At 36.8% G+C, this 26,279-nt stretch overlaps 2 protein-coding genes across 2 annotated transcripts; both read right to left on the bottom strand.

The window, feature by feature from the left end:
• Window positions 1-1,858: 1,858 nt before the first annotated feature.
• Window positions 1,859-23,471, bottom strand: LOC106064025 (protocadherin Fat 4-like). The gene is made up of 16 exons (XM_056015906.1): window positions 23,241-23,471; window positions 21,117-21,275; window positions 17,127-17,346; window positions 15,960-16,133; window positions 15,605-15,742; window positions 15,033-15,161; window positions 14,356-14,529; window positions 13,856-14,049; window positions 12,902-13,045; window positions 11,024-11,198; window positions 9,687-9,830; window positions 8,859-8,938; window positions 8,068-8,324; window positions 5,983-6,126; window positions 5,500-5,534; window positions 1,859-3,427 (listed from the first exon to the last, which is right to left on the bottom strand). Exons 2-16 carry the CDS (start codon window positions 21,177-21,179, stop codon window positions 3,192-3,194), a joined length of 2,307 nt encoding a protein of 768 aa, XP_055871881.1. The 5' UTR covers window positions 21,180-21,275; window positions 23,241-23,471; the 3' UTR covers window positions 1,859-3,191.
• Window positions 21,260-25,459, bottom strand: LOC129923754 (uncharacterized). The gene is made up of 2 exons (XM_056016276.1): window positions 24,006-25,459; window positions 21,260-21,275 (listed from the first exon to the last, which is right to left on the bottom strand). Exons 1-2 carry the CDS (start codon window positions 25,457-25,459, stop codon window positions 21,260-21,262), a joined length of 1,470 nt encoding a protein of 489 aa, XP_055872251.1.
• Between the last annotated feature and the right edge of the window lie 820 nt (window positions 25,460-26,279).

Here is a 26,279-nt window from a genome sequence, read left to right as displayed (position 1 = left end):
TTCACACAAAAAAACATCACTTTTACAACTATTCACTATTAATAGTAACAAACACGGGAGGCTCTTTAGTAGATGTGATCACTATTTACCATTTTTATAACACATTTATGCAAATGGTTTGAGATTTTTTGTCATTTTTTTTTAATTTGTATGGTTTCTGACAATCTAACTAATACATTTACAAAAAAAAATATTTTTTTACTTTTTTTTTAAAGAGAAAAAATCTAATTAGCATGTTGGACATAATTTAAAACAAAAAATTAATAAGCAGTTTTTCATTTTATCGCAAGAACTGCAGTGCTGAAATACAAATATAGAACACTTAATTAACTAAAGCAAATTTTTAAAATAATTTTATTCACTTTGTCGGAAATGTTTTTTTTTGTTTTTTTTTGAGGCTTTGAATAAGAGATTGACCCTTTACAAAACAATTAGATCAATTAGATAATCATTATATGACATCAGTTAGGCCAGGTTCACATCTACTTTCACATTCACTTTTACCTATCCTTTGGTCTGCTTGACCGTTGGGGCACCACACAAGATCTGTCAACTTTCTTTCTCCATTCTTCTCCATCATTGTTTGTTTGATAGAATTTCATTCTGATGTTCTTTCTAAGAATATTGAAGCCTGTCTTTTTACTTGCCTGGGTGGACCACTTCGGGGGCCGATTTTGAGTTTGTGTTTAAACACAAACTGTCTTTGTAACCTTGTTAAAATTTATTTTGCTTGTATAACTGTCAGAGTTTATGTGTAAAGGAGATTCTAACACGCAGATTCGGTGTTTCCATTCAATGTTTCTTTTCTCACTTGTATTTCTTTTTCATTAACGTCACTTCTTTGTTAGAGAGTATGGGAACTCAAGGGAGATTATACGGTACAAATACTTTCATTGCAATTGATTAAGTCAGTTATAATCCTATTACTTTCTCAATACTCTATAATCCTATCACTTTCTCACTACGTTATAATCCTATCACTTTCTCACTACGTTATAATCCTATCACTTTCTCATAACCTAACACTTTCTCACTACGTTATAATCCTATCACTTTCTCACTACGTTATAATCCTATCACTTGTCTGGACCAATATGAAAGGTGTGGAGGGTGGAAAGAAGGGTGTATCTGGGTGATTGCTTTTTAAATGTTTTTATAAAGAAAAAAATGAGAGACCTGAATTCCGAACTCGAGAGCTAAGGCCTCAAGCCAATACGGTAGCCACTGTGCCAGGCGGCTTCTTATGAGAGTAGGTTTTATAGTTATTTATAGTTATTAATTTTTTTTTCTACAAACACTAAAGGGGACTAGCTCAACTTATACTACTTTATCAGTCAATGAACATTTCTTTCCCTTGTTCGAGATACAAAACACAATTATTAATTAGCAATAGTTAATTAACTTTTTTAAAAATTGATTCTTGTGTTATCAGGTAAAAGAAATAATTGTGCAAAATTTCACCTTGATTCGAGATTGGGTGTGGGACAAATAAGGCGTACAAGCATTTTGTCAGACAGAGTGAGTTGATATAAGCTTTGTTAAACTAAATTATGCACTGTATTACTCAGAGAACGTGTCCTAAAAAAGAAGGTCCCTTAAGGATAGTGACAAATCTTCATGCGATAAGTCTCTCCTTATACTCTGGGCTCTAGGTTTTGTTCTATGGTTAAATAAAAAGATATGTGTAAATTCAAACTCTGATTGATAAACCGTAAATCTTATAGCTTTGAGCTCTTTAACAATATAAAATATATACTTACATATAAAAGCATACACGTATTCGTTCATACACATATTCAAAGTTAGACTCATGTGGAATACAGCTGGGTAGAGCAAAATAATCAAACCCATACAACAATGTGACTGCAGAACTTAGTTATAAATGTGGCACTTTATTGGCTTTTAGAGACATTTGATCCTCAACAGAACATATAGATACAATCTGCATCAATAAAATATTGCTAAAAATTTACGCTTTAAAAAAGTTAAGTATTAGGCCTTTGTTTTTTATTGTAAATCAACACATACTAGCTAGATTTAATTTAGATTTAACAAAAATTATTTCATTGCTTATAGAATAATATATGTGAGTATGGTCTTAGTTAAGGGCTTGTAGTATAATGTCTGTATGGTCTCAGTTTAGAGTTTGTAGTATAATATGTTTGTATGCTCTAGGTATAGTGTTTGTAGTATATGTTTGTATTGTGTTCTTCCGGTGTTCGGAGTATAATGTTTGTATGGTCTTAGTTAAGGTCCTTTTGTATAATGTTTGTATGGTTTAGCGTTTGTAGAATAATATGTTTGCATGGTCTTAGTACAGTGTTTGTAGTATAAGTTTGAATGGTCTTAGATTAGTGTCTGTAGTATAGTATGCTTGTATGGTCACATTTTAACGTTTGTTGTATAATATGTTTGTAATTGTATGGTCTTAGGTTAGTGTTTGTTGTATAATATGTTTGTAATTGTATGGTCTTAGGTTAGTGTTTGAAGTATAATATGTTTGTAATTGTATGGTCTTAGGTTAGTGTTTGAAGTATAATATGTTTGTAATTGTATGGTCTTAGGTTAGTGTTTGAAGTATAATATAGTGTGATCCTAGTTCATTTGTCGAGCCATCTAGATTCAATGAGTTAACTTTAAGGTTATTAGGCAAAAAAAAATAAATTTGTATTAATTTATTGACTATGAACAACTGTACTGGACTGAACAGGAAGACATTGACTTGTGTAACTAATTCACCTTAATAAGAATTGGTTAAGAAACAAAACGTATGTAAGTCCTAAGTTAGTCATAACAGTTAATCTGCTATAAAAGTAAAGATGCAGACCAAAAAAAAAAAAAAGAAATACAATATTTACATTGAAATATTTAGTCACATTATAAGTAAGCTCTACACGTATACACAAAATGTATTAGATTTGTAAATTAGGAATGAATTCCTCTTCTCAATAACAATGTTTTTAAGAGATCGATGAACGACAAGGCCATTTGGTGATGCCTTCAATAACAAAGGAGTTACTTGGTCTGCGAGAGAAGCAACAGTAAGTCTTCAAGATTTACTCCGCGGGCTTGACATTCCAAATACTATACAAACAGAAGTTTATTCTCCTGCACAGTTGTCATTTTATCCCTTGCCTATAAATATTTGTAAGTACTTGTAACAATGAACAGCAAATGATAAACATGGAATGTTATAGGATGGCGCATGTTGATTTCTTGGGTGCTGCTTGAGTGACTGTGGGTGGGGCTGCGTTGCTCGAGGCCGCTGGTTTCGGGTTCCATTGACCGATGCCTGGGTTGCCCAGCTTGAGGTTATCTGGGGGTATGGCGTTGCCTCTGGGAGCCACCTCCACGGGGGGCATGTTTTCAATGGGCTGTGGTTTGGCCGCCCTGACTGGCTGGTTCAAGTGGTCTTGGTCTGTGTACTCTGAAATACAGGTAATGCATTCTAATGTTTTTATGCAAGGGGGGGGGAGGTATAATGTATACAAGCAAAATATTTAAAAAAAAGCTTTAAAAAAAAATCTTATATCGAGGAAGGGAAAGCACTTTTCAATTGCTGCCATATATCTCAATATTGCAAGTTTTATCTTTCTTTTTTCTATATAATACTAAATTAATTACTACTAATTGATTAATTAATTTGCAATTTTATTGATTTGTGTGTTGTCCATTAACAATGAATGACTTTCAAAATTTCAACTTGATCCGAGAATGAGAAGTGGGAGAAAAAGAATGCACCCAGACAGACAGGAGACAGACATCCGAAATGTGTTAATAAAAACTATGTTAAAGTGTTTCGTCTGACTGAAGATAAAATCAAAATTTAAATGTAAGCTAAATGTAAGCTAAATCCCAACAAAATTTAAAAAAGAAGCATATTAAGAGGTATTGTACTTAAATGTTTTCATTTATTAGCTGGAGTCACGGACCAAAAAAAAAAATAATGCAGTTAAATAGTAGAAAAAAATAATTAAAACATGGTTATTGCAAAATTTAGGATTTTCATAGTAAAAGTTAATCACAGTAGTCTGCGCTTTGTTTACACTTTCAGTTCCGGTTATCGTTCTTTCCAGTACGAGCGTAAAAGAAGAGAAATTGATTTAAAGAAATGAAACTTAAAGAGAAACCTAAGAAACTGAAAAGAGAAAGACTGGCAGAGATTTTGAGCTAATTAGATAAGAAAGAGGGGGTGCGGTGGCTGAGTGGTTAAGCGCTTGGCTTCCCGAACCAAGGATTTTGAATTTTGGGATTTTTTGGGCGCCCTTGAGTCCACCCAACTCTAAAGGGTATCTGACTTTAGTTGGGAAAAGTAAAGGTGGTCGTTGTACTGGCCACATGACACCCTGCTTGTTAACCGTTGGCCAAAGAAACATATAACATTGACCTCTGCCCTATAGATCGCAAGGTCGGAAAAGGGAACTTTTAGATAACATAGACACTGTCGAGGGCGCAAAATAGCAAGGTCGCACTTTCTAACAAAAAAAAATATAATTTTTTTTTTCTAAAAATCGAAAGAGCTAAGAAATTTGATTCTTTAGTGAAAAAAACAACAAGCAGAATTTTAGTTACAAGTTTATACAAAATACTTCACTGATCAATACTACCGTATTATGTACATCGGATATGCCAAAACAAAAAGCTTACTATGTGTGAACATCTTCAATGAAGTCCCAGTAGAAAAGATTTATTTCATTGTTATCGGACTACATATTAATACATAGCAATTTTTTCGGAGTGTCCCTAGGATAACGAGGGTATTTTCTGTGGCCAGCATTGAAATATAGACAATGGCCAACTACTCTGTTTTTATTGGCTCATTTTAATTTGCTAGCTATATAGAGAGTCTCAAAGATAGTGGCTGGTAAAGATTTTGTGAATTCGCTCTTCCGATCGTAGGAGTTTAAGAATCTAAACACTATTTCCGTAATAACCGATATAGATAGATAGATAGATAGATAGATAGATAGATAGACAGATAGATAGATAGATAGATAGATAGATAGATAGATAGATAGATAGATAGATAGATAGATAGATAGATAGATAGATAGATAGATAGATAGATAGATAGATAGATATACATAGATAGATAGATATAGATATGTAAATATATACACATAGATAGATAGATATACATAGATAGATAGATATAGATAACATAGATAACATAGATAGATAGATAGATAGATATAGATAGATAAATATAGATATATAGATATACATAGATAGATAGATATAGATATATAGATATACATAGATATATAGATATACATAGATAGATAGATATACATAGATATATAGATATACATAGATATATAGATATACATAGATAGATAGATATACATAGATAGATAGATATACATAGATAGATAGATATACATAGATAGATAGATATAGGTATGTGTATGTCTACGTATATAGGTCTCTGTTTATATAAATGTATATAGGTCTGTGTGTGTATATATGTAGAACGGTCTGTGGGTTGGTCATACTCACGTTCTTTCCAGAATCCAAACAAATATGGGTCAGGGCTGAAAAAAATATGTTGAAAAGCTTAAATCAATCCTTGACTTTAAAACACACATTTTAATTACAATTGTCGTGGCTTCTTCAACCTTCCCTTAGCTTTTGTTGATAGAGATAGAAGAACACCTAACGCTAATCAAATAGATGAATTCAAGATCAAAATAATTTGTGTCTTTAAGTCTATTTATAGAAACACATCTTTGGGCTTTATTTGTCTTTCACCAAATAGGCACATATAACATTAAATATAAATAAATAGTATTAATAAATAGTATCAATTACCTTTACTGTGCTGTAGCTCTTATTAAAAGCTTATAAAAGATGTTATTAAGCAAGAAAATCATTAAAAAAAAAAAAACTACTTATAAAGGGACTATTTCTTTAAAATATGAATATATCTAACGCATCATTCATAACATTCGTACTCGCAAGTCAAACTAAATATCTACTTACACTGGTTCTGGAGGTGGGGGAGGTGGTGGTGGTGGTGGCGGCGCCTTAGGCGCTGGTGGTGGAGGCGGAGGCGGCAGCTTTTTAGGCTCCACTGGTTTGGGTTTCGCTGGTGGAGGCGGTGGTTTCGGTTTTGGAACGGATGGTCTGAAACAAGAATCGAACCGTGAAATTTTTGCTTAGAGAGTAGATTAAAGATTAGTAGTCTAGAATGTAGATTAGAGAGTAGATAGAAGAGTGGGTTCGATGGTAAACTAGAGATTAAAGTGTAGATTTACTTCATTAAAGAGACAAGTAATCTGTAAAGAAATCAAATCGAGTTTAATCCTATTTCAAATGAAATCCTTAAACTCGCTGAAAATGTTGTATTAAAACAAACATGACTTTCAGGGTACGATAGTCCTCCATCTGGCGAGCATGACCTAGCTATCGCAGGCGCCGTTGTCTAAGGATTGTGAAGATGCTGGGAAGACACGTTCGAGATCTCAGTGTTGCACACTCTCTCTTGCCATGTGATTTTCAAGATCCTTCTGAGGCAGCGCAAGATTAATGAGTTTAGTTTCATTCTCGCTGAGAATAGTGAACAGGTTCATAAAGCCCATCACTTGTATTGTTAATCAAAGCTTGAATATCCTTGGCAAAGTCAACTGACATTCGTTAAGAAAGGGAATGAAGTATTACGAGAAAGTGATTGCGTTATTTCATTTGACATGTCTTCACTAACCTTATGATAAGATTATAATCACTTCAATAATTCATTGTAAGACTTTAAAAAGGGGGAAAAGCATCTCGCAACGTTTGGCTGTTTTCAGTGGCGTAGCATAGTACCCTTTGGTTCGGGTTCACAAATATTATGGTGCTCTTTTACCTTTACCATTACCTATCCCTTACTCTTTGGACCGTTGGGGCACCATGCAAGATTCGTCGACCGTTTTTCTCCATTCCTCTCTGTCTTTTGCCTTAGTTAGAACATCTTTCAATGGCAGGCCTGTCCATTCTTTTATATTATCTTCCCATCGCTTTCTCTGTCTGCCTCTTCTTTTTTTCTGGTACTGTTCCATGAGGCCCGAAGACCTTGTAATATGGCCATAGATTTTAAGCTTGCGTTTTTTTTTAGGATAGTTAGCAGGTCTTCATGGGGTCCAATCGCTCTTCAAAGACGCCTTAAAAACCCATCTCTTTACTCCCCCCCCCTTTATAAAGAAAAGAAAATCAATTCAAAGAGGATGTAGTTTACGGTTTCATAAGGGTGGACGCAGTGTCTATAAAGAGGAGGCTGTGTGGGATTTATTTTGCTAAGATGGTAATTTAACAGAGGTGTGTGTCCTGTTCTTAGTTGGAAGATTGTAGATTGCTCTTTGCTGGGGGAGGAAGTTAATACAGTTTGTTTGGCATAATCCTTTCTTTCTAGACTTCAGTTTGGCAAAAACACGAATTGGGGTCATCCTATATCTCATCTTAACTAATCTCTGCCTGTGATCCCTTCATGTGCACGGGTCACCAACCATCTTCCTCCAGGCGTCTCTGTTCTCAGCGAATTTTCCAACTGCCAGCACGTCTTTCACACCTGCTTCCAAATCTCGGCGTCATGTATATCTAGTTTGTCCCCTCCCACTCTTTTCAGGATGGGGCTTGTCTTGATGGATGCGGGCTTGCACTGAAGTATCTCTTTTTTCAACGGGCTGCTGCTTTGTTTTTTTTTGCCACAGTTCCTTGTTACTGATTTTGTCTGGTAAGCGGATAATAGCAATCTTCCCGAGGCAGATATTGATTTCTTTTTATATGCATCAACACATATACCAGAGATGTTCTATTAAACTACATTAAACAAGTAGATCTATCAGTGACATATAGTGTTCCTACGTCGAATTCAGTAACGATTTCTTACAAGTAAAACTGTTATCTGGCCGATGTCTTAAAAACAATAAACGACTATCTTCCATTGGCCCCCTATTGGTCAAGGGCCCAAAATGAACCTGGTCAAGGGCCCAAAATGAACCCATTGGCATCATGTTGGCAACATCACTTGTTGTTTTATGAATAAGAAAATTAAGGACCATAAAAGAATCAAAGAAAAACAGAACTTACTTGCGCACGCACCGTCCAGCACAAGGATTTCTGCAAGGGAAGCAGTACCGGTATATAAAGTAAGACGTCAGAGCCAAGAAGATTAATCCGCCAAGGATGGCTGGTATCATCCACGCCAAATAGTCCGTGATGCTGCTCCCGCCTCCGCCGCCGCCACCGGAAGTCGTGGCCTTTGTCGTCACCGTGGTTTTCTTGGTGGTGGTCGTCGCTGGGGCTGGCGTGTTCACAACCGGTGCTGGTGTGGGTGGTGGGCATGGCTAGAGGAACCATTCAGAAACATAACTCTTCCTCTTTAATAAGGCAATACCAGTACATAGAATGTACATCCATAAACATGGACACGAAAATTAAAAGAATTTTCACTTGGCAATGCACTGTAGTTTCTAATATTAGAATAGGGCACTAGGTCTTGTTCGAGTTCAAATTCCTATGAAGACTATAATTCTGAACATCAAGATTTGTGTATACCCCTGAGTCCACCTAAATCTAATGGGTTTCTGGGGGAACTTTAGAGGTTGGTCTTTGTGAAGGCCACATAATACTCTCGGTTAAAGTTATATAAACAGATGAGATTTGCATCCCTTGTCCATATAGATCGCAAGGTCGCTAATATCACGATGGGATATTTCGAAATTTCAATCAACTTCCATTATTCTTATTATTATTAACCAAAAAAACGACATAACAGTGACAAATTTAATTCCTTCAATCATCTTTGTTATGTAATCATACACTACTCAGATTTATAGGACAAAAATTGCATAAAGAAAAAATAATAATACGTTAATTACCCCACACTGTAGAGTCAATGTTGCCGACACTCCAGACAAAGGTCCTGGATATTCCCCTTGGTCTGTTATAGTGGCCGAACCTGTTTGACATTTCATTATACATAATGTACAACACTCGGCCATTGATTTAACTGCAGATGTAGTTACTAAAACAGGTTTTCCTAATGAGTTCAAATTATCTTTCGGGACATCTAGAGAGTGATAGTAAACTCAGTCCTACCAACCACAAATAGGAGATAGATTTTTGAAGATAATGACAATAATATGTGGCTTTGTTACAACCTTCATCTTCTACCTACGAAGGATAGAGGCTATGGCCACGGGTATGTATCTTTAACTTTGAAATCTTTTTTTTTCTTTAGAAAGATTTATGTTCAGATCCTTATCCATAAAATTTGTGCTAAAAGCTTTATCAAAACTACATCTGTAAAAAATAGTGTTACGAATTAGATTAGATAATTAACATCTTGATTATCTTATCTTATATAATACAGACGTTCCTTCAAAAAAGAAGATTGTTATTATAGCTTTTATATAGCGCTACCTTATAGCATGCTCAGAGCACTTTGGTCCAATCTCATTGGGGGAGGGGGTATCAAGGAGATGGTTTTCCGTGCTGCCTTTAGGCGCTCAGTAAACACAACTCTGCCCGAGTCGGGTGTCGAACCTCGAGCCCCTCTAGGTAGCCAAGACAAGCCAAGTACAAGCCCACTTAGCCTCTCGACCACGCATCCCACTAGATTATCAAATTAAGATGGTGCCAGTCGGTCATAATATGAACAATTGTGAATGGGAAGACATGAGATCCAAAGACCTGACAAAACTGACCTGATCCAGATTCACCATTCACACAGGCTTGTGTCAGCACGACGTCACCGTTGGACATCACCGCCATCTTGCCTCCACTGCCACCAAATATAATTTTGTCGTTTTGTCGGTAACTTGAATCATCGTCATCACCTGTCACTTTACCTGTTGAGTGGATTGATGTTTGTTGATGTTTGTTAATATTTGTAGATGTTTGTGTTTGTAACTAATCTGTTTTCAAGAGAACCTTTTTCTGTATTTGAATAACTGTGTGTATGTTTTATGTTTATTTAAACAATAATTTACTTTTCTTCATTTTGTAAACAAACCAAACTAGTAATAATAAGACATTGTCTTCGAGAACGAAGATTAAAGATAAAGTGCAGTATTTCCCTTGACAACACATATCCAGTCGAGTCGTACAAAATTTGTTACTTTAAGTTTTCTCTTTGCCATCTGTGACACTCTTTTTGAAGTGATTGTCATAAACGCGTTTCTCTCCCATTTATCTTGTTTCTCTTTTATCAGTTTTTTTTTCTTTTGCCTGTATCTTTTCCTTTTATCTCTTACGTTATATCTTTGCCTAAAACTTTGAAAATCTTGGCAGAGTCACGTCACCAACAAAATGGAGCTATAAAATAACGGCCTGAAAGTCATGAAGAGCTCTAAGAGATTGTGCATTTAAATGAGTCTTTATTTGAGTTGCGATCTTGGTAGGTCTCGTATTTGTTAGTTCTTTACCATCCATACAAATGTAACCAACATAGCGATTTAAACATTTTCTTATGGTCCAGTAGATTTCACTTAATGCTTGAACCAGTGTTTCCAGAAATTTCTTTCTTAACGGAACACTTCTCACATTCTGAGTATTTAGCGGAACACTTTGCTTATTTTTTAGGGAGGTTAATTCACGTGGTGGCCTACCAGTTAATCATTCCAGTAGGTGGTGGAATACGTATTCAGGTCTCGCGGAACACAGCTTGGGTAACACAGGCTTAAACCATACGAAAGACGCTCTCAGCTTTTTAACAGACATAAGAAACTAAAAGACATGGTGAGGACACCGTGGATACTCTACACGTCAATGAGGAAAGTAAAGAAAAAAGTTCCTCTTTCAGACCTTGCGATCTATATGTTAAAGTCATCTGTTTCTCTATCATAAGTTAACGAGCAGGGTGTCATGTGACCAGCACAACGACCAACCGCCTTTACTTTCACCAATAACGTCAGATACAAATTAGAGTTGGATGGACTCAGGGGCGCCCTAAAAATCACGAAATTCAAGATCCCAGTCTTCACTGAGATTCGAACCCAGGACCCCAGTTTGGGGAGCCAAGAGCTTAACCACTCAGCCTTACCTATGACCGTGCCTAAGTCCGTGCATTCTGTGGCGGCGAAGCTGTAGGCGTTGGTCTTGAAGTAGGGCGGGTTGTCGTTGATGTCATAGACTGTCAGGGTCGTCGTGGCAGTGGCTGAGAGGCCACCTTTATCTGTTACCTTATACGTCATCGCATACGTTTTAGAGACCGTGTTCTGTAGAAGGAACCAAATGTTAGACAAACTTTAAAAAAAAAAAAAAGTTTATATTAACTGTAATTGTATCAATTAGTTTGGATCAGTCATGTAATTGGATTTGAAATGGATCTAGATTATAATAATAAATCTGGGCGATTTCAAATATGTTTAACAATTGTTTTTGTTTATTACTTTTCCATGCTTTTAGCTATCTATATGCGCTATGATTCTATCTATCACTTGTCTGGACCAGTAGGGAAAGGGGTAGAAATAGAAATAAGGAATATCTGATTTCATGATACCGTGATTGCTTTTTAAATGCATTTACAAAAAAAAAAAAACCTTGATCGATTTGAATTTGAAATCGTGGGCTCAAGACTCCTATTGCCTCCACAAGCCAACACACTAACCACTGTGCCAGCGAAGTGCTTATGAAACTAAACGATTTTATATCTATCTATTAAACTTTAAAGTGGCGACCTATTTCTATTTTATTCAACTTATAGACACTTATTTCACAATTTAGTCAAGTAAATTTTGTTTCCTTGTTCGATACCAAAAAAATTAATGATTACCAAAATTTGACTTTTAACGGTTAACCTTTTTTAAAAATAGATTCTTGTTTTGTCAGGTACAAGAACTAATTTCAACTTGATCCGAGATTTGGCGTGAGAAATGACGTGTACAGACAGACTTTTTACTAGACAGACAGAGTGAGTTGATATTAGCTTTGTAAAAATATACATCATATTAAACGCTTCTCAAGGGATCTAGATAATCTTAGTGATTGGAGGTTATCTGTTTTATACATTTTGCAAACGTTCATGGTGAAATAAATACATGCACAGATTAGCATCAAGAGAAAGAAAAGATTCTGGACTTCTTTATCCTAAACGTTGGAATTTGGTCCTTTTGGAAATAAGGAGATATCTCGGATAAATATAAACAGCTTTGTATTTCAAATTAACAGAACATAGGAAATTTTGAACATCTTTTTTTTTTAATATGTATGATCATTTTTTGGGCGGCACGTTTATGCAGTGGCGTCACTAGGGTTGTGTCACCCGGTGCGGACCGCAACGCCCGTACCCCTTCTAGTGACGCCACTGCTTTTTAACATAGTAAAATTGAAACTAAGAGTTCTTTCGTTTGTCACACAGAGTCTTTTTTTTTAATTTTTTAGTTGACATCAACGTTTTTTTTTTAATTCAAGCGTCCTTGACATTGTCTAATTTATCTTCTTTAAGTATGTTTGTAAAAAGTAAAATGTTTGACATTTTGTGGATGTTCCTTCAAATCAGCCCAATGCACCGAACGGCGAGAGAAGATCTAAGTCTAAGTAAGTCTTCAAATCTGAAGATAATTTTATCCTAATATCCCCCAGGACGATGGGGGAGGGGAGATGACATCGGGCAGGGTTTGAACCTGAGACCATCGAGATCATGCACAATCCAGTTCGCATACCAAACGACATGGCAGCCATCTTCCACATTAATTGTTTGTATTTTTACGTTTTTCTCTAGGCTACCTTTCATCGCCCCCCACATTTGTACGTTTTTATTTAAAACTGTCATTAATGTTTAAGTTACGTAAAATAACGTAACGTCAGTCCGGATGTTAGTACTTAAAAATTAAACAAAGATGAGATTACTCTGGGCTACTGTTTTACAATAAGATGACGAAAACCCTTGTGCCAGAACGTAAATATACCAGAGACTCGCCTTGTCAATGTCAATAGTGGACACAGAGTAGATGTCCCCAGATTTAGGGTCCACGTTGAACTCGTTGGGACCGGTCAGTTTCGTGTAGGTGTGGACATCATTCAAGTCCTCGTCAATTAGGGTAATACCTGTAGGCGTGACTACCTGAGGACACGAGTAACATCAAGAGAACACGTTTTGAGCATTGAAAAAGATCAGAAATCAGATGTCATGTGATCTGAAATAGGGTTTGGTGAAAATATTGTTTGAACTGTTTATCTTTAAAACGTGAGTGTAAATTCCTCTTTCGAGAAAATAAAAAATAATACTTTTTAAAGAAACAAAGCTTAAATTAAGCATTGTTATATCAATTAGTTTGGATCAGTTAAGTAATTTTATAGATCTAGACTAGCAAAAAAAAAAAACATTTCCAAAAATAATTCGAGCTCATGGCTTAAGCCTTCCCATGTTTCTCAAGGTAACACGATAACCACTCTGCTAGTGGAGAGCTTATGGAAATGGAAGATTGTATAGTTATCTATTGTTTGAGTCTCGGCCTATTTTTCAGGTTTGTATTTACTAAGACTCAGACGATGACCTATAAAGGGGACTAATTAAGATTATGCCACCACTTCAGACAATTACAATTTCTTTCCCTTGTTTGAGATACCAAACAAATTAATTAATTGGTAATAGTTAATTAACCGATTGGCAATTTTTTTTTACTGATTCTTGTGTTATCAGGCAAAAGAAATAGTTTGCTAACTTTCAGCTTGATACAAAGCTAGATGATTAATAAATGCAAATCTTGAGCCCTCTACCCATTTAATGCTATATCTAGTTTCTTCTAGTCCAATCTACCCACACACTAGAGTTTGGGATAGTCAACGTGCGTACGAAGTCGAAGTTTGTGGTTAGGTGTGTGGGTGGATATGTGTGTGGGATGTGGGGGTGTCACGTGAGTCAATGACCTACATCTCCTTCGTTGACCACTATCTGCTTCATTACGGGCGGGGTCAGTAGCGGCGGCTCGTTCACATCCTTGATGTTGATGGTCAGTGAATATTGGGACGTGGTGCAGTAGCCATCGGTCACATCAAAGTACAGGGTGGCAGTTCGAGTGTCCGTCCTTTCGTAGTTGGGGTCAATTTTAGTTCTGATTTGGTTTCCTGCATTGAAGACAGACAACAACAACAAAATAAAAAACTTTCGATATAAATGTTCTAATCATTATTAGCGCCATCAAACGCACAATTAATTATTTACGCTATCAAAAAGCCTACCCTATTTAAGAAACATAATTCCCTACTCATTGTTATCAAAATGAAATGCTCTACTCACTATTAACGAAATCAAATACCCCTCGGATATCTAAATTTATAAACTTTCCATTTGTTTGAAAATTTTCATTTTTTTAAACCAATAAAATTATCTTCATAGCGTATCTTATTTTTTCTTATCTTGTTCTGTCTTACCAACTAGCTCGTACTGCTCCAAACCTCCATTGGACACAGAGGTCATGCGGTAGTTGACCTTTCCAATCCCATCATCCACCAGGCCCAAGGTGAACACAGTCTGACCTTTACCTATGTTCTCATTGATGCTCGTCACATTACTTAGGTTGGTGATATAGGGAGGATTGTTGTGGGCTGTAATGGTGATAAATTGTTATCAGATACCAGCTATAATTTATCAGCTAAAATTTATTATTTATCGAATATCATTAAAAGTGATTTATTTGTCGATATCAGTTATAAATTATCAGCTAAAAGTTGTCAATTATAAATTATCATGTTTAAATTATCTATTATACGATATTGGTTATAAATGATCAGCTACAAAATATTGTTAATAAATTGCCGCTTTTAAGTTATCTATTGAAAGATATCAGTTAAAAATTATCAGTCATGAGTTATCGAGAATCAATAATACATTATTATTTATACGTTTTCAGTTACAGTCAATCAAAGCATTCTTTTAATTACTTAAGGAGAATGATTGTGTGTGTGTGTGTGTGTGTGAATTCTGTGAAATGGTGGCCAAATGAAAGATTCTATAATTAACATTTTGTAGAATATAATCTCTTCTAGCCCTTAAAGTGTCCATATCTATCTGAAAATACACAGCGGTGGCAGCTATCTAATATACTCACGGTTGATTGAGATGTCAATGGTTTTGGGGCCGATGGCTGGGTTGTATTTGTCTGTGGCTCTCACCGTGGCGGTGATTTTGCTCTGACAGAGATACCTGAGGTCATTGGTGGCCCGAATCTGTCCGTCTGCTGTAAAGAAACCAACAACAATCAAGGTTACTATTTAGATTTAGATGTCGGTATCTCAAGGGTTAAACGTATACATTTCTTTTGGAAAGACGATTTTGTGGGTTATTACATTGAACCAGGTATTCAAAACATACTACAAGCAAAAATAAAAACATCTTTTTTTAATTCAAGCTTATCTAAGAGAAATAACCACAAAATCACTGCCTTATATCTCAATATTGCATTAATAAGCTCCCTTTTTCTATACAAAATAAAATTATTTAATTACCATTTATTGTTTGACTAATTAATTTTTGGATTGGGATCACCATACAGTATAGATCTGAAAAGCATCTTAAGCCCTAATCCTTCCGAAATTGAATTCAAAACACCACTCCTCACCCCCTCTTCTGAACCGTTTTCAATATTCGTCAATGCTTATCAAAAATAATGAATTCACTTACTTGCACCGATAGTTATATATGGCGTGGACGGATTGGTCGACATCGTGTAGTAGATGGGATCGCCGTCAATATCATTTGTAGCCACGTTGTACAGGAGGTCACCTGGTTTGTAAGCTGTACCATCCACAGTCTTTGCATCTACGAAGGGAGTTAATTTCAACACATTATTTAAGACAGACAGACAGACAGATAGATAGATAGACAGACAGACAGACAGACAGACAGACAGACAGACAGATAGATAGATAGATAGATAGATAGATAGATAGATAGATAGATAGATAGATAGATAGATAGATAGATAGATAGATAGATAGATAGATAGATAGATAGATTAGGGTCCAGTTTAACCTACCATTAACAGGTAGAGCAGGGACAAATGTAGGCGGTGTGTTGGGCACCACGGTCACCGTCACAGTGGTCAAGTTGACAGGCTCTACGTCATCAGTGCAGCCAATGGTCAGTGTATACTTGGATGCCTGGACATAGTTCAGCGTGCCTTCAGTGGGCAGGAACAGCAGACAGAAATCTGAAATACAAAACAAAAAGGAAAAAAAAAACTACTTAAAACAAAACAACAACAAAAATAATGTAGTTTAAATAATTTGTGCTTTTTTTAATATAAAGAAAAATATTTAAAAAATATATTTTTATTTCCCCTCATAACTCTTATTATATCTTAACTTATCTCGTGAATGTAAATTAGCGACTTAAACTCTTTTGAGTCATTGGCTAATTAGGGCAACCCTTTTTATGCTGTTCTGGTTCTCTATAGAAGGAACACATGTATTAACGTGCCTCAGTGTCCGATTACAAAGAAAAAAATGTCTTTATCTTTGTGTTTATATATTTTATTACGTTGTCTCTCTATAATTTTAATTTATGGTTTTAGTTTTTTTTTATTATTATTATTAACACTGTACCTGTTAATTAAAGTTGTATATAATTGTTCTTATTTAAAAAAAACAATATTAGTAAATTTGGTCGATTAAAATCCACCTTCTTGTGAGTTAAAATAAGTCTATCCCATTATAGAAGTTTATAATTTTACTTGAGAACCTCCTGTGGTGCAGTGTTTAAAGTCTCCTTTTATCAGCCCAATCAGGTCATGGCCACTAGATAGGCAATTTCCGACAAAAGCTGGACACACTGCTCTAATGTGTTTGATGGAATCACCGATATTTCTAGAGGGCCTAGTGGCTGAATGGTAAAGCGCTTTTCTCTGGGGGTCTGTGGTTCGAATCATGTTTAGGACTGGGATTTAGAATTTCAATATTTTTAGGGCGCAACAGACTGGCCTGTAACACCATTGGAATCAGAAACATTATCTGCCCTGGTGCTAGGCTGAAAGGAAGACTTATTTTCTTTGTAATGATGTTTCCGCAATTTCGTCATTGGTCAATAACATCAAGTCTCTGGTTATACCTTCATAGTCTAAGTCCTAATAAGTCAATCCTGCCATGTTACAAGTATGACAATTACATTTATTTTTAATTTGACGGTATAGCATCACGAGCGTTACCTGAAGAGTTTCCAGAGCCCCCACAAGGGCTGAGCATAAAACACTTCTTTCCACAAGGCGAAGAGGGGCTTACAGATTGAATGAACGCTCTGGTTGGGTCCTCGTCTACGCAGGTGATCAAAGGATTCCCGCCGTTCAAATCAATCTGCTGGTCTTCGGTTTCGTCCACCTGCATGTTCAAGGTGGACCGCGTGATCTCCGGTGGCGGTGGTACATTGCTCTAGGGAGAGAAAACATGAAAATGTTTCATTATATACATTCTGTGTTCGTCTGTCCGAGATCAATCGTTAAACCTGCGACGTTGCAACCAATAGGCAGTGTCAACAAGCTATTGTGCACGACCTGTGACGTGGCAACTAGCTTTTGGTCTCCACTGCCCACAGGTTGCGACGTCGGAGGGTCAGTGTTGAGGCTTGTCTTGTTCTAAGTGATATCACGTGATATTCTAAATAAACAACTAACTACTACTAACCAATTTTCATGAAAAACATAGATCTTTATCATGAAGTGATTTTTCTTTAAAATTTGAAGACTTTCAAATCTTATTGGTTGAAATAAAATATTATACTAAATAACTTTGGCGTGTATTTTGACTTTGTAATTAATAACACAGTCATTCGATAGTCTCAGATTTTAACATTTTCTGAACTTTGTTTGCAATTGTTGAAATAATGTATGCATTTGATTGTATCTTTTGATTGCATCTTTTGATTGTATCTTTTGATTGTATCTTTTGATTGTATCTTTTGATTGTATCTTTTAATTGCATCTTTTGATTGTATCTTTTAATTGCATCTTTTGATTGTATCTTTTGATTGTATCTTTTGATTGTATCTTTTCATTGCATCTTTTCATTGCATTTTTCTATTGTATCTTTTGGTCGTATTTCTTTATTGTAATTTTTTATGTATCCAGGGCCGCCGCTACCTATTGTGCATTGCAATCAGGCGGCCGCAGTTAGGGGGCGGCCAAATCATTATTCCATGGTTAATTTTTTTTAGTTTAATAACAAAAATTACATAAATAATTAAATAAATATTTTATATAAATTCTAATTATTCCATTATCCTATAAAAACTAGATCTAGTAATTAAAAAGTCATTGTCACTTTTATTTTAAATGACTTTTACCTAAGCAAGTCAAATCTCTGTATATTGTAATTTTATTGTGTTTTTGTTCACAAGAGAAGTCTGTTCAAGTTATTTAAAGTTTATTTATTAAAAGTATAATAGCATACATCAGTTCAACCCGGGCAAGCTTCCCTGCCTCATATTGGCGCCCGGGTGGAAACGATCGTAGGAAGAAACGATTAGGCTAAAGGGTAGCAAAACAAGACTCCCGTGGGGGTGCCTAAGGGGGTGCGAGAGCATCTTCATTGCACTGTGCGGAGTTGTAAAAAAGCTCCCACAACCTTGTCACAATCCAGGCGCCGTTCCTCAAGGGGCCTTTACTTAAATGGCGTGTCCTGCACGGTTAGCCTAGTATAGAAAAGGAAAATGGCAGGGGTCCGATGCACGCGGTCTCTGGCCGCGAGTCTGACACCCCGTCAGAAAGGGAGCTCTTGTTCACTTTTGCTGGCTTAGAGTTCCAAGAGCCGAAGGCTAAACTCTACCTGACAGTTTCAAGAAGAAGAACATCGGTTCAGCTGTATTTTCCGTTTAGAGCCACAAGCCAACGAACGACTAACAAGGTGGGGGGGGGGCGCCAAAAACAAAGTTTATTTTCATTGTACTTATTAATTCACTTCTGAATATTATTAAATGTGCATACTTACAAATGTTTTACAAATTAAAACACCTTACGTAAAAGACGTCTTTTCATCTTCTAATAAGACCTTGTCAAATGTAGACCATTTTCGCAAGAGGTGTAGCCTATGTAACGTAATGGGTCAAAACGTTTGAAGAAAATATTTCGAAACGTCTTTCGTGTGATTCATCCTGATTTTCTTGTCTCAATGGTCGAATCTCTTCCGATCATATCACCTTATTATATTGACGACTTTTGTGTAGAAAAAAAATGGTCCGCCATAGAGATGTACTTAACACGAAGATGGTCTTAAAAAGATCACGCCCTTTACAGAAGTCCGTGCTCTATATGTACCTAGAATCTCCCTCGCATATTAGGCCTACTATTGACCAGGGCTGCCTCTTTATTATTAGACTTAATATGGGTCTCGACTTTTTTGTTTACAACGATGACTAGTGCGTTCTGAAAGAAAACACTTCAACATTGGCGTTTCAATATTCTCTCTTCTTACTACAAGACAAAATGAGTTGTAGACGCCAGGAGGAAGAATTTCTGTAAATGAAAACGTCGGAATGAGCAGGGGCCCCGTTCCGAAATCAGACTCCTTGCCGACTTTAGCGGAAACCCTCCGCATCTTCAAGTCTATCTCCACGAAAAACTTTTTATAATGTTTAAAATTATATAGGCAACACTATTTCTGAAAAAAAATCAAGGTTACAAAAGACAGTTTGTGTGGAAACACAAACTCAAAAACTGCCCCCGAAGTGGTCCACCCAGGCAGGCTTCAATATTTTCAGAAAGAACATCCGAATGAAATTATATCAAAGAGAAATGAGAGATAAAATGGAGAAAGAAGGTTAACAGATCTTGTGTAGTGCCCCAACGGTCCAGCAGATCAAAGAATAGGTGAAAGTGAATGTAAAGTTAGATGTGAACCTGGCCTAACTAGTTCCCCTTATAGACCTTGAAGTGTATAGGGCAGATGATGTAAAGTTCATCTGTTTTTGTGGCCTACGGTTAACGAGGGTGTCATGTAGCCAGCACAACGACCAACCGCCTTTACTTTTCCCCAACTAATGTCATGTACCCATTAGAGCTGAGTGGACTCAAATGCGCACAAAGATTCCAAAGTTGAAAATCCTAGTCTTCACCAGGATTCGAATCCGAGCCCCGGTTCGGAAGCCACGGCTTTACCGCTCAGCCAGCGCGCCTCTCCTGGCCTAATTGATGTCTTATAATTGATCTAATTGTTTTGAAAAGGCTCAATCTCTTAATAAAATCCTAAAAAAAAAAAAAAAAAAAAAATTCCACAATACAAAAGAAGTTTAGGAAAATGACATTTACAAGATTACTATTCGTTTTAAATTAGGTTTAACTTTTAATGCATACTAATTAGCTATTCTTTTCTTTTTCATTACTTTCTTTAAAAAAAAAAACCCTCACTGTTGGAGCCTGCATCGATCCTCTAGATCCCCAGCTTCTAAGGAGGGCTCGAACGAAAATTTTGTCATGTAAGGGTCACACCAGGAAATTTTAATAACACTTTCTTACAGTGTTTTATTTCAAATCATTGTAAAAGTAACTTGTTCTTCGGATTATTTATTTTGTATTAATTCAAGAAAAATATTCAGCGCTGATTTGCTTCATTTTGTCATGGTGGTGTGTTGGATAAATGTGTAGGTCTATGTCAGATGATTGTGGAGAAAATGCACATCTTTGCTAATACAATCGTGATGATCAGTATCAAAAGTTACGGAATGTTGAAAAAGATTCACCATCAATGGCGTTTGTATTTCAAGTCACTTATAACCTATGTTGAAATAAATGAAAATTTTCTGGGGTTTCGCCCAATTACTCAGGCAACTGGAGAAGGACTTTGTGACACCGTAGAAGAAAAAAACTGTTAAGTTGAAATTGGAAATATAACATCTAAGAGGGCATGCTGGATAAGTCAACGGTGCGAATATAAAAGGAATGGTACAAAAATAGTTTTAAATCAAAGGACGCTTTTGGTACAGTGTCCAGCTCAATCTTAATAATTTTTTATCTAGAATAAAAAATGGGGGGCGGCATTTTAAAATTTTGCACGCAGGCGGCCACAACCCTCGCGGCGGCCCTGATTGTATCTTTAGTTTGCATCTTTTGATTGCATCTTTCTACTGTATCTTTTGAATGTATCTTTTGATTGTATCTATTTCAAGGTGAGCCCCATTGGCCTCTGACAAGAAGTAAAGACGTACTCACAGACTGATGCGTGACCTGGCTGTAGAGGCAAAGAATTAAAGCTAAAAATATCCTCTGGCTCATCTCTTGACGCCTTGTTTGGTCAAGAAAGCATTTCTTAATCAAGGTTTAATTTCTCTTGAAAATTACCCTTTAAAAATCTTTTAGCGCGTTTGAAATCTGAAAAAGATAAAATCAAAACATTGAAATTCTAAACAGAATTTGAAAAAAAAAAAGATGTATGGCAGGTCAGTGGGCTAGCAAAGTAAATGGCAGAGAGGAATGGAGATATGTGTTCAATAGATCATTAGTGGTGCACAAACTCTTTTTCATATAAAAAACTCACAGATCTTTATAAGTGCTAAGTAACAGCTTTCAGAAGAAAAGGATTTAAATTTAACTGTTGATTGCCTCGAATAGCAATAAACAACGGAGTAAAAACCTATCACATTTTTTTTACATTTTAGTCTGAAAGAGGACACGATCTCAGAGAGGATCTCAGAGAGGATCAGATGACCCCCCTTTTGCCGGACGTCAGATAGCCCTTGTGGGAAATAGCATGATCCTCTCTGTTTGTCCGAGCTCTAACGTATCTGCTTGCTAAACAGGAAGTGTTACGTAAACTTTACATTCAAACATTATAAATCACTACAACAAATGTCCCTCCACGATCTTGACAGGAGAGTTTAATAAAGGCGGGAGATAATTTCCTCAGTGCTCTACACTCGAAGGTAACGTTGAATAATGTTTTACTTATACTTTTGGTGACCAAAATGGAAGTCTACAAGGCATGCGTTATGAGTACACTGCTGTATGGCAGTGAATCATGGACCACCTACGCAAAGCAAGAGAGAAAACTGAACTCATTCCATTTGAGATGTCTCCGTAGGATCTTGAATGTCACATGGAAAGAAAAAGTGTGCAATACTGGGATCCTTGCTCGATCAGGTATTCCCAGCATCTTTACAGTCCTCAAACAACGCCGTTTGCGCTGGCTTGGACATGTTCGCCGGATGGAGGACAAGCGCATCCCGAAAGTCATCCTCTATGGTCAACTCGCGACTGGCACAAGAAAAACTGGTCGCCCCCACCTCCGTTACATAGATGTAATAAAACGTGAACTCAAATCAGTGAACATCAATACTGACAATTGGGAAGACATAGCTCTAGACCGTAACAGGTGGAGAGAGACAGTGACCAAGAAAGCTATGGACAGTGAAAGTACATAGGTCTCAGCCTAGGAAGAAAAACGCACAATCCAAAAAAACGGCCAGCTCCTCTACCACCGAAGCAAAAGCCACCTTAACCTGCGCTATCTGTGGACGGGAGTGTCTCTCCGAAATAGGGCTCCATAGCCACATGAGGAAGTGTGCTCTGAGATGAACCATAGTCGTTCTACGACTGAAGGAGGCCAATGAATACTTTTGGACGCTCTAATTACATTTCATTTTTCGTATTAAACACATGACAAAAGTACAACTATTGTATATCTAAGATATAAACCACAATATGATATTTCCTTATTTCAACAGCGTTTGACTTATCTCGATAAAATTTGGCATGTATCTACTTAGACGCTTGCGGAGGCTGCAGTAGGGTGTATTTAAATTCTCCGCCAACAGGCGCATCGGCGTGAATTTCTGCAAATCATTTATGTTTGAAATAAACTGTAAGGTGTTTTATGCTTCTCATAGAAATTAACATCATTAGACCAATCTTGATGTAACTCGGCACGATTATTCCTTATACAATTGCGTAGGTCATAAGATGTATTTAAATCTTCCTCCCCGCCCCCCCCCTCCCAGCTAAAAAAAGTCTGTATTGTTCTTTTTTTATTGTTTACAACAATCACGGGGAACGCCGTGTATTTATTTGTAGAAAATAAAATGAACTAACCACTGGATGGTCATGGGGTTCAAACCCCGCCCGCAGCCTTCCGACCCCATTACAAGAGGTTTGGACTTGGAAGTAATAATGTTCCTTTCTGAAGGAGCGTACGAAACTTAGAAGTCTCATAAACTGTTGTTAAAATGTATTTTAGTAATAACACTATAACACACACTGTACATATTCCTTTGTCTAGAGTGTTTAAACATTTTTCTCACCAACACAATTTTAAATAAAAAGTCAAAACCATTTACTTACATCGAGGAGCTAGGAAAGATTCGAACCAAAGCTTGCAGTATGTAATATCTTCAGCTTGAAAATAGCAACACAAAACAAAGGCGTACTGTGTCTTCAACAAGGGTAGAGAACTTGGTTAATAGTGTAAGGAATGTGTGACGTCCTTTAATATCTTCACAATAAAAGTGAAATGCTATCGATCTACTAAACAGGTATTCTTGAGTTACTGTAAACATCTATTCAACGACACTATCTTGTGAGGTAAACTTTTACCTTTTTTGCCTAACACATTACAAATGTCTATATTTAGCTCTAAGGGTAGATAATCTTTCAGAACCTTTCTCTGTGTATTTTTTTTATAACTGTATGATCGACGTCAATGGAAATGTCAGAGAGTCCAACATTTATTATCTGGGGCCGAATTGACCGAGACTTTACCTTACTACCTGTAAGTTTATTGATAGGAGGGTTTATTGACACGTATCGATCTCAGGAGAGGGACGCTCAAAAGGCACACTCCTTGGAAAAAGGTGCCGCAATGGGTGATCGAACGTTCAATGTTTACAATGCAAGAGATAGACAAGACAGTGTATTCAGTCGCGCTGTTTTCGCCTTGGCACATTGATTTGAAATGATTTTATTTAATGCTGCGCGACTGATGTGTTGTTGAATGTTTTGGCAAGTACTAAATGGGGGAATAATGAAATGACGCACACAATTTAAAAATGTCGAAGAAAAAAAGATAAATGTTGGTTATAGCTATGAGCCAGTAGGGTGCTATCCAACATGGTAGTATAGAGAGGAACTAATAAATGTTGGTTATAGCTATGAGCCAGTAGGGTGCTATCCAACATGGTAGTATGGAGCGGAACTAATATATGTTGGTTATAGCTATGAGCCAGTAGGGTGCTATCCAACATGGTAGTATAGAGAGGAACTAATAAATGTTGGTTATAGCTATGAGCCAGTAGAGTGCTATCCAACATGGTAGTATAGAGAGGAACTAATAAATGTTGGTTATAGCTATGAGCCAGTAGGGTGCTATCCAACATGGTAGTATGGAGCGGAACTAATATATGTTGGTTATAGCTATGAGCCAGTAGGGTGCTATCCAACATGGTAGTATAGAGAGGAACTAATATATGTTGGTTATAGCTATGAGCCAGTAGGGTGCTATCCAACATGGTAGTATGGAGCGGAACTAATATATGTTGGTTATAGCTATGAGCCAGTAGGGTGCTATCACACATGGTAGTATGGAGCGGAACTAATATATGTTGGTTATAGCTATGAGCCAGTAGGGTGCTATCCAACATGGTAGTATAGAGAGGAACTAATATATGTTGGTTATAGCTATGAGCCAGTAGGGTGCTATCCAACATGGTAGTATGGAGAGGAACTAATATATGATGGTTATAGCTATGAGCCAGTAGGGTGCTATCAAACATGGTAGTATGGAGAGGAACTAATATATGTTGGTTATAGCTATGAGCCAGTAGGGTGATATCCAACATGGTAGTATGGAGCGGAACTAATATATGTTGGTTATAGCTATGAGCCAGTAGGGTGCTATCCAATATGGTAGTATGGAGAGGAACTAATATATGATGGTTATAGCTATGAGCCAGTAGGGTGCTATCCAACATGGTAGTATGGAGAGGAACTAATATATGTTGGTTATAGCTATGAGCCAGTAGGGTGCTATCCAACATGGTAGTATGGAGAGGAACTAATATATGATGGTTATAGCTATGAGCCAGTAGGGTGCTATCCAACATGGTAGTATGGAGAGGAACTAATATATGATGGTTATAGCTATGAGCCAGTAGGGTGCTATCCAACATGGTAGTATGGAGAGGAACTAATCTATGATGGTTATAGCTATGAGCCAGTAGGGTGCTATCCAACATGGTAGTATGGAGCGGAACTAATATATGTTGGTTATAGCTATGAGCCAGTAGGGTGCTATCCAACATGGTAGTATAGAGAGGAACTAATATATGTTGGTTATAGCTATGAGCCAGTAGGGTGCTATCCAACATGGTAGTATAGAGAGGAACTAATATATGTTGGTTATAGCTATGAGCCAGTAGGGTGCTATCCAACATGGTAGTATAGAGAGGAACTAATATATGTTGGTTATAGCTATGAGCCAGTAGGGTGCTATCCAACATGGTAGTAGGGAGAGGAACTAATATATGATGGTTATAGCTATGAGCCAGTAGGGTGCTATCCAACATGGTAGTATAGAGAGGAACTAATATATGTTGGTTATAGCTATGAGCCAGTAGGGTGCTATCCAACATGGTAGTATGGAGAGCGGAACTAATATATGTTGGTTATAGCTATGAGCCAGTAGGGTGCTATCCAACATGGTAGTATGGAGAGGAACTAATATATGTTGGTTATAGCTATGAGCCAGTAGGGTGCTATCCAACATGGTAGTATAGAGAGGAACTAATATATGATGGTTATAGCTATGAGCCAGTAGGGTGCTATCCAACATGGTAGTATGGAGCGGAACAAATATATGTTGGTTATAGCTATGAGCCAGTAGGGTGCTATCCAACATGGTAGTAGGGAGAGGAACAAATATATGTTGGTTATAGCTATGAGCCAGTAGGGTGCTATCCAACATGGTAGTATGGAGAGCGGAACTAATATATGTTGGTTATAGCTATGAGCCAGTAGGGTGCTATCCAACATGGTAGTAGGGAGAGGAACAAATATATGTTGGTTATAGCTATGAGCCAGTAGGGTGCTATCCAACATGGTAGTATAGAGAGAGGAACTAATATATGTTGGTTATAGCTATGAGCCAGTAGGGTGCTATCCAACATGGTAGTATGGAGAGAGGAACTAATATATGTTGGTTATAGCTATGAGCCAGTAGGGTGCTATCCAACATGGTAGTATGGAGAGAGGAACTAATATATGTTGGTTATAGCTATGAGCCAGTAGGGTGCTATCCAACATGGTAGTATGGAGAGCGGAACTAATATATGTTAGTTATAGCTATGAGCCAGTAGGGTGCTATCCAACATGGTAGTATGGAGAGCG

This window comes from Biomphalaria glabrata, chromosome 17, assembly GCF_947242115.1.
Source record: "Biomphalaria glabrata chromosome 17, xgBioGlab47.1, whole genome shotgun sequence".
NCBI lineage: Eukaryota > Metazoa > Mollusca > Gastropoda > Planorbidae > Biomphalaria > Biomphalaria glabrata.
Note: the sequence above shows the minus strand (reverse complement) of the source record. Positions and strands in the feature narration are given on the sequence as shown.